The sequence below is a fragment of the Lonchura striata genome, chromosome 31 (assembly GCF_050655825.1).
Source record: "Lonchura striata isolate lonStrDom1 chromosome 31, ASM5065582v1, whole genome shotgun sequence".
Lineage (NCBI taxonomy): Eukaryota > Metazoa > Chordata > Aves > Passeriformes > Estrildidae > Lonchura > Lonchura striata.
The window spans coordinates 2,637,453-2,647,003 of NC_140733.1; the positions used below are offsets into that span (position 1 = coordinate 2,637,453).

At 52.9% G+C, this 9,551-nt stretch overlaps 1 protein-coding gene across 1 annotated transcript; it reads right to left on the bottom strand.

Moving 5' to 3' along the window:
- Nucleotides 1–4,936: 4,936 nt before the first annotated feature.
- Nucleotides 4,937–6,864, bottom strand: LOC144247131 (olfactory receptor 14J1-like). Its single transcript, XM_077786727.2, has one exon. It carries the CDS (start codon nt 6,833–6,835, stop codon nt 5,807–5,809), a length of 1,029 nt encoding a protein of 342 aa, XP_077642853.2. The 5' UTR covers nt 6,836–6,864; the 3' UTR covers nt 4,937–5,806.
- Between the last annotated feature and the right edge of the window lie 2,687 nt (nt 6,865–9,551).

A 9,551-nucleotide genomic window follows, 5' to 3' on the forward strand; every position in this document is an offset into this window, starting at 1 on the left:
TAGGGTGGGCTACGTGACTGCTGCAAGGTTTGCATGACCCTGAAGAGCAGATGGTGTGCAGAAAGCAGGATATTGAAACTGCTTGGTATGTAGAAGTAGATAGAGAAGAACAAAGAAGTGCTAAGCCCTTCTAACTGCAAGGCCAGCTGGACAGGCAAGTATCAAACACAAAGATACTTTTAAAATAACAGTACAAGTCACATAGCAACCAATCATGAGCTTGGCTTTTGCAATATGTATGAGCTAATTAATGAACATATATAAACTGTGTAATCTGTCACAATAAACTGAGACTTGATGATCATGATAGCATGAGTCTTGTCTCCCACGGCACCCTCCAACACAAGTGCCCCGGCAGTGGGAACCACAACTCATCAGGTTTGTGTCCTTTGGGCTCAGGGACTGGTGACACTCGGAGGCACAGAAAGGTTTCTTGCCAACAAACACAAGTTGAACATTTGAACAGTTTAATAACCATCACAGCTCTTCCCTCATCTCTCTGGGATGTCCCTGCAGCATCTGACATGTCCCCCACACCCAAGGCATTTCTGTACAGGAACAGCTTCAGATAAAGACATAAGAAAAGGTAGTTCTTTGATATATATAAGCACAATAAGGATGTTGACTGATATGGTATTTATATTAACCTCTGAAAGACTGGGCAACTTCTGGAAGCTCAAAGCATGAAGCCAGTCAGTTGAGAGGCACTTTAATGACCAGAAACCATCTGGTGAAGGAAATCTGGGAGCAGCAGGAAGGACATAAATCCAGTTGGACTAGTGATGACCTTAGACATGGCCATTTAAACAGGAGAGCTGGAAACGCCTGAAGGAAGAGGGAGAGGAAATAATAAACTGAATATTGGTGACACAAGTAGAAGGCAATGTCAGTATTTCTCCTCCTGCCAACACTACACTTCTAGGAAATTCCTGTTCCAGGTGGGAAAACTTTGCCATTTCTTAAAAGTACTGAAGTAACCCAGATAATAAAAATTTGATTCCATAACATGAAATGTATGAGTATTAACACCTGGGCCCCTTTCCAGGCAGACATCAGCTGTGTGCCCATGAACAGGCAGTGCCACTTGTGCCCTGAGGTGCCAAGCTGGGACTGGATCTCTCAGAGAGGAGCTGAGGGAGAGCAGAGCACCTTGCAAGCTGCAGGTCCCTGCCAGCCCCGCAGGGCTCCTGTGCCATCAACATCTGCTCTGCTCCAGTCTGGAACAGGGCCCAGCACGGTGCCGGGACCATCAGAGAGCTGAGGTGTGTGCTGGAATTCCATGCCCTCCCCATGGCACAGCAGCCCTGCATTTCCCTCCTCCAGCCTTGGTCTCCAGCACAGCCATGGAGGCTCTTTGGGCTCCTGAGTGTTCCTGCAGCCCCCAAGGGCAGCTGAGCTCTGCCTTGGGCACAGGCAGCCCTGGCCAGCGCAGGCCATGCTCAGCAATTCCTTGTCTGTGCCCGGCCTTGCTGCCAGCCCCGGCAGCGGCTGCGTGGCCCCTCGGTGGCCCTGTGCTGGCCCAGCCATGGTGCCACAGCCCCTGTGCAGCCCAGCCCAGGACAGGAGCATTGCGGCTGGGAACGGCCCCTGTGCCGTGGGGCCCTGGGCAGCCTTGGGGCTCTGTGCCCCATGGCCTCCCTGCTGGGCAGCCTCTGCCAGCTCCTGCCGAGCCCGTGGCACCTGTGGGGCTGCACAGACAGCCCTGCCCGGGCTCTGCCGGCCTCGGGGCCAGCAGAGAGGCGGCCAGGGCTGGCCATGGCCGGGAACAGGCCCTGAGCCCCGCAGGAGGATGGAGATGGGCCACAGCCAAACTCAGTCCAGGGCAGAGCTGGGCTCAGCAGCCAGGGCTGCCCAGGGCTGGCACAGACAGAGGCTGGCGCTGACAAATGTCCTGGGCCCCTCCCTGCTCTGTCCATGCCCCAAGGGCACAGAGCAGCCTCCTCTCTTGGGCTCTTGCCTGTTTTCAATGCCTGCCCAGGCGCTGGCCCTGCCCCACAAGGCCTGGGCTGAGTCCTGCCCCTGCCCGCTCAGCCAGGCTGAGCTGGACACTGATGGTTTCTGTGCCAGGCTCTCCCAGCCCAGCCCAGCTCCCTGCCAGCTCTGCCAGCTGCCCTGAGCTCTGGGCAGCACCAAGGGCCTCTCCCCAGGACAGCCCAGCCGGCTCTGGCCCCACAGCTCTGCTCAGCCCAGGCTGCTCTGGGCACTGCCCCACGGCCTCAGCCCCTGCCAAGGGCACAGCAGCAGCTGCAGCTCAGCCAGGACTCAGCCCCACCATGGGGGAAGGGGCTTGGCCAAGGCCAAAGGAGCTCCCTGGCTGCCCTGCTCCCCTCTGCCTGAGGTGCTGAGAGCTCTGCAGCCCCTCCTGCCATCCCATCTGCCCAGGCCAGCACAAGAGCCCCGGCCTTGGGGCCCTCCAGAGCTGCTCCTGCTCCAGGCCCAGAGCCCATCCCAGAGCTGGGGCAGCCACAAAGCTGTGCCCATTTCTGCTCATTGCTGCCCTGATGGGGATGGATCCTCAGTCACTTGGGGGTTGCTGATGATTTTTACTGCTCCAGATGCCTCTTCTTTCTTGAGCTCTTCACTTCAGGAATTCATTTACAAAAGCTCATAAACATTTGTTCAAGATGCCTGAACAGGTACTGGTGAGGCTCAGAGGCACAGAAAGTTTCTCTTCATGGCCAACAGACCATGGATGAACAGGACACAATTTAATAACAATCACGCTCTTCCCTGAGCTATGTGCAACATCCCAGAAGTGTCTAATGAGTCCAGCATCCACAAGTGATTTCCATACTAAAATTAATTTTAGACAAACATGGTTCTGTGATAGATATAAACACAATTAAGTTCTTGTATCAGGATGCTCATCCTGGAGTGGGGGCAATACAACTCAAACAATTCCAGGTACTGATTTTTTAATGGGAAACAGCCCTTAAAAACAAAGGAGTCCAGGAAGGATGGACATAGTTCAAGACTATCTTAAGGGGGAAGGAGCAGCCCATCCCAGTGTGGCAAAAGATGAGCTGGTGAGGAAAATGACTGTCCTGGCTGCCCATGGAGCTTTTGTGGGAACTTAGGGGAAAGAAGAGGGTGCATCAACTTTGGGCAGAAGGTCAGGCAACTTAGCAAGCGTTTAAGGATGTTGTTAGGTAATGTAGGAAAAAAAAAAGGAAAGAGGTGAAATCTCAATTAGAGATTAACCTGGCCACTTCTGTGAAAAATAATAAAAAAGTTGTCTATGAATAAGTTAATAGCAAAACGTGGTATAAGGGGAATTCTACTCTTTATTGGATGAAGTGGAGATTAGAGTAACTAAAGAAAAGGAAAAGGCCAAACTACTTAATAACTTGTATGTCTCAATTTTCATTTTATGGAGAGGTTGTCCTCAGGACAAGCTTTCTCCTGAGCTAGTAGATGGACACAGGGAGCAGGACAGGCCCCTGTAATCCAGGAGAAAGCAGCTGCTGACCTACTGAGCCACTCAGATGCTCACAGGTGGATGGGATGGGATCCATCCTAGGGGGATGAGGGAGCTGGTGGATGAGCTCCCCAAGCTGCTCCCCATCATTTACCATCAGTCCTGGCTCACCAGGGAGGTCCCAGAGCACTGGAGGTGCCAGTGTGAGCCTATCCCCAAGAAGGGCTGGAAGGAGGATCTGGGGAGCTCCAGGCCTGTCAGCCTGACCTCGGTGCCCGGCAAGGTTATGGAACAGATCACCTTGAGAGCCACCACAGGGCACCCACAGGATGGCCGAGGGGTCAGAGCCAGCCAGCGTGGATTTAAGAGGGGCAAGTCCTGCCTGAGCAACCTGATCTCCTTTTATAACCAGGTAACGCACCTGTGGGTGTGGGAAAGGCTGTGGAAGTGTCCATCTGGACTTCAGCAGAGCCTTGGACACTGTCTCTGACAGCATTCCCTGGAAAAGCTGCAGCCCACGGCTTGGGCAGGTTCCCTCCTGGCTGGGAGATGGAAGAGCTGGCTGGAGGCTGGGCCCAGAGAGGGGTGGGGATGGTGCTGCACCCAGCTGGTGTCCAGTCCCTGGCGCTGTCCACAGGGATCTGTGTTGGGCCCAGTCCTGTCTAACATCTTCGCTGATGATCTGGGGGAGGGGATCGAGCTCACCATCCCCAAATTTGCAGGTGACACCAAGCTGGGTGTGAGTGTGGATCTGCTGGAGGGCAGGACAAGAAGACACAGCCTTCAGCTGCGCCAGGGGAGGTTTAGGCTGGACAAGAGGAAGAAGTTCTTCACAGAAAGGGTGAGTGAGCATTGGAATGGGCAGGCCAGGGGGGAGGTGGCAGAGTCACTGTCCCTCTCCAGTGGCACTCAGTGGCATGGTCTGAGTGACAAGGCGGTATTAGGACATTGCCTGGACTTGATGATCCCAAAGGTCTTTTCCAGCCTATTTGATTCTGTCATTCTGTGATGATTGGGACACTCTGGGGCCATTTTGACCCTGCAGGGCCTCGTGGAACTAAGAGGACCATGGTGACACTGTGCAGCCCCATAGAACCAGGGCTCCATTGTGGTGCTCTGGGGCCAAATGGAACCAGGGAGTCCCCGTGACACTGGGTCCTGGTGGAACCACAGAGGCCATGGTGACACTGCGGGGCCTCGTGTGACCGAGGGGTTTCACCACTGTGACACTGCCAAACCAAGGAGAGCATTGGGAGAGTCCAGGGCCCAGGGGAACCAAGGGGCCCTTCTGACACTGCGGGGCCTCATGGAACCAAGGGGACATTGTGACACTGCAGGACCTTGTGTAACCAAGGGGCCACTGTGACACTCTGGGGCCTCAGGGAATCTGGAAGGCCCTTGTGACACTGTGTGGCCTCGTGGAAACAAGGAGTCCATTGTGACACTGAGGGGACTTGTGGAACCACAGAGAGCATTGTGACAGTGTGGGACCTCATGTGACCATGGGGCCTTTGTGACACCATGGGGCCCCATGGAACCAAGGGGCCACTGTGAAACTGCGGCACCAACAAGAACATTGTGACACTGTGGAGACCCATGGAACCAAGGAATCCATTGTCACATTTTGCGGCCCCATGGAACCAAGGAGACCAGTGTGACAGTGCAGGGCCTGGTGTAACCAAAGGGACATTTTGACGCTGAGGGGCCCCTTGGAACCAAGGACATCTTTGCAGATGACACCAAGCTGGATAGGAGTGTGGATCTGCTGGAGGGTAGGAGGGCTCTGCAGAGAGTCCAGGGTAGTCTGGATCCAGGGCCCAAATCCAACAAGGTGAGGTTTAACAAGTCCCAGTGCTGGGTCCTGCACTTTGACCACAACAACCCCTGCAGCGCTACAGGCTGGGGACAGAGGGGCTGGACAGCAGCCAGGCAGAAAGGGACCTGCAGGGACTGATGGACAGCAGGCTGGACATGAGCCAGCAGTGTGCCCAGGTGGCCAAGAAGGCCAATGGCTCCTGGCCTGGATCAGGAATGGTGTGGCCAGCAGGAGCAGAGCTGCTGTGCCAGCACTGATCTGCCCCAGCTCTGCACACAGACATTGCTGCTGCAGCTCCAGAGAATGCAGCAAAAGGGCATCTCTGCAGAAAACTGTGCTGGGAGATAATTTAGTTCCTTAAATCCACCAAGAGTTCAACCCCTCATTGACACAGTTTGTGGGCACAGGGAAGGTGGAAGTAACAAAATGAGAAATGGCACAAACAATGATACTTTTTTGTGGGCAATCTCAAAAACCTAAAACAAAGTAAAAAAGCACCTCTATAATGAAACCAACAATTAGTATCAAAGATTACTTTTATTACAAGTGATTTGCAGAAATTGGCCAGCTATTTAATGTTTCTGAAACCATCCAGTCATCAGTCTCCTCACTACAGCCTTGAGCTCCTGGTTACTCAGGCTGTAGATGAGGGGGTTCAGGGCTGGAGGCACCACTGAGTACAGAACTGACAGGGACAGATCCAGGGATGGGGAGGACTTTAAGGGGGGCTGCAGGTAGGCAAATACACCAGTGCTGACAAACAGAGAGACCACGGCCAGGTGAGGGAGGCAGGTAGAAAAGGCTTTGTGCCGTCCCTGCTCAGAGGGGATCCTCAGCACAGCCCTGAAGATTTGCACATAGGAGAAAATAATGAACACAGAACAACACAATGATAAACTACCAGTAACCACAAGAAGCCCAAGTTCCCTGAGATAAAACTTGGAGCAGGAGAGCTTGAGGATCTGTGGGATTTCACAGAAGAACTGGCCCAGGACATTGCCATGGCACAGGGGTAGGGAAAATGTATTGGCTGTGTGCATGAGAGCATTGAGAAAGGCACTGGCCCAGGCAGCTGCTGCCATGTGGGCACAAGCTCTGCTGCCCAGGAGGGTCCCGTAGTGCAGGGGTTTGCAGATGGACACGTAGCGGTCATAGCACATGATGGTCAGGAGGGAAAGCTCTGTTCCAAGGAAGAACAGAAGGAAAAAGAGCTGAGCAGCACATCCTGTGTAGGAGATGTTCCTGGTGTCCCAGAGGGAATTGTGCATGGCTTTGGGGACAGTGGTGCAGATGGAGCCCAGGTTGCTGAGGGCCAGGTTGAGCAGGAAGAAGAACATGGGTGTGTGCAGGTGGTGGCCGCAGGCTACGGCGCTGATGATGAGGCCGTTGCCCAGGAGGGCAGCCAGGGAGATGCCCAGGAAGAGGCAGAAGTGCAGGAGCTGCAGCTGCCGCGTGTCTGCCAGTGCCAGCAGGAGGAAGTGGCTGATGGAGCTGCTGTTGGACATCTGTGGTGTCTTGGCATGAGGACCTGTAAGAAAAGTAATCATGGAGTAGTTAGGTGTGGAAAGGTCTTTAAATATCCCAGCACAGCCTGGGGGCATTTTTTTCCCCACTGCCTGCCCAGGGCTCTGTGTCCTGGAGCTCTCCCTGTGCCCAGGGATGGGCCTGGCCAGAGCTGCCAGAGCCCAGTCCAGCCCTGGGGGCTCAGCTCTGCCCTGCAAACACCTCCCAGAACTGGCACTGCCCAGGGCCAGCTCTTTCTCTCCAGTCTCTGATGACAACATCAGAGAAATCCTGAGGAGGCTGGAAAAGTGGCACTGATGCTGCCTCTAAGGGACCCTGTCCTGATTTCTGTCACTACCTGGTTTATTCAGATCTCAGGAAAAGCTTGTTTATTTTTCTTAACATGAAGTGAGAGATTAATATGTATGGGAAATTTCCATTCCAGGCAACACAGAGCAGTACATTAAAAAAACCAGGATTTTCCCTTTTATGCAGCCCATGCCTTGCTGTGCTCCCTGTATAATCTGCTGGGAAATATTCTGCAGTTAATTGTTGTGCTGGGAGCAGTCCTGAACAATGCAGCATCTTCACCACACAAGGAGAACACTTCCAATCATTATGAGCTGTATCCTTCCCCCCAGATCTTTTCCCTCAGCACTGGGAGCAGCTTCCTCAGCCAGCTGAGAGCTGTCCCTGACAGGCAGCAGAGTCCCTGGCCCAGCACAGCGTCCTGGGCTGCAGGACCCTGCTCTGCAGGACAGCCCTGGGCACCCCTGGCTGCTCTGCACAGGAGATGAGCAGAGAATGCACTCACAGGGTCTGTGGGCATTGGCATGTTCCAGCTTTAGGAGATCTCTCCAGGAGCTGCAGCTGCATTGTCCTGCAGCCAGAGGTTCCTGTGCCAAGGGCTGGCAGTGATTCTGCCCCAGGCACTTCTCAGCCCCTTCCCAGCCCTGACTGATTGAAGCTCTCTGTGCCTCTGTGCTGTGCCCGCGCTGGCTGCAGGCAGTGCCCCAGCCCTGCTGGGCTGGGAGAAGAGCTGCTCAGCAAGAGCAATGTGCTTTTGAAGCTCTGCTTGGTTACCAGCATCACCCTCTGTGCCAGGACCCTGACCCAGCTCAGCAGCACAGACACAGCACAAGGACTTTAATGAACCTCTGGGGCTTTGTGCTTAGCCCTGAACATCAGGCCCTGGGAGGGAGCTGCAGAAACCTCTGCAGAACTCCAAGTCATAATCCAACTCCAAAGTTTTTTGGACTTTTAATGGGTCCCACTGAGGGACACGACTGAGAAAGTGTCCCCAGGCCCCAGGCCGAGCAGAGAACTGGAGGCACTGATGCCAGGTGGGGACAAAGAGAAGCCAAGTCTTGGTGCCCTGGGGCACAGCAGGGTCTGTGCCACCAAGGGCTATGAGGAGACACCTTGTCCTGAGACCCTGGGGCCTCCTGGCACAGCCCCAGCCAGGCTGGGCACTGTCAGCCCCTGGTCCTGCCCTCAGCATCCCCCCCTAGCCCACATCCCAGTGGCCTCAAGGATCTGCTGGAAGGAGTCCCTGGGGAGCCTTGGTCAGGAATGGCCCTGCGGGCTCCTTCATGCTCCCAGGGACTGAAGGTTTTTCAAAGGACTCTGGCTTTTGCTTTTGCCTTGGAATCTCTTAGAGCTTTGTGCAATCCTGGCCTCCAATTAACTGCTTTAATTAGTCCCTGCAGAGTCTTTGTCAGTCACAGCACTCAGTGGGGCTCATTAATGCTTCAAGGTACTTCAGTTTTTTAAGGTAATTGGTGTTTCACTTTTGTTACAGACTCTGTGAGAGGCTTGTGCAATCATTGCCCCAATTATCTGCTTTAATGTGTCCCTTGAGAGCTTTGTACTGACACTCAGTGGGGTTCATTAATACTCTGAGATACTCAAATTTTGCGAGGTTCTTTGAATTCTTCTTCCAAAACTGAGAGGTTTTTGTGCCATTTGGAGTCTCTGAGAGGTTTTTGTGCCATCCTGGCCTCCAATACTCTCCTCCTAGGCATCCATGAGGAGCCTGTGTTGGGGATGGACCTCAGTGGGTCCCATTAAGACCTCGAGAAACTTTGGGGTTTTTTTCTGACTTTTGCCTCCTGGAAGGGTTTGTGCAATCTCCTCTCAGGCCCTGAGGTTCCAGGACTCAGGTCCAAATGCACCATGGGGCTCATTAGGATCAAGCAAGTCCTGACAAACCATGGCTGTGCCTCGATTTCCCTCTTGTCTGCGGCAGTTCATCAGGAAGATTTCTATGGTAGTTTTCGTTTGCCTATTTGATATTTCTCAGTCAACGCATCAATTAGTGTGGTGGGTTCAGTGCTGGCTAATTACCAGTGCACACACTAGAATATACTTACTCATTTCCTGCTGCGAGATAGGATTAGGAGAAAGGCAAAGTGGGCTCAAAACTTTAAAAGAGTGTAAAGAAAAGTTTATTAGCAGTAACTAAATGAAAGAGTTATAAGAATATGAACAAAACTTTCAGAACACATCCTCTCTCCATACAACCTGACAATGTAGAGACAAAACCTGAAATTTTCAGTCAGTTTACCACCTCTAGAATATTTTAATGTTTCTTCAGTTCACATCAGGAGAGAAGTACCTCTTGTTAATGTTATGGAGAATTCTCCACAAGAAAACATTTATCTCATGGCTTTTCATTTCCATGAATAACCACTGCCTGGAAAAATCTTCAATTGTGAGGTCACTCCCATGTTTTCACAGCTTTTCCCACAGCTCTGTTTAGCGGCCATGCCAACTTATGGGGTATTAGTTTAAAGATGAGCTGTTTAAGGGCAA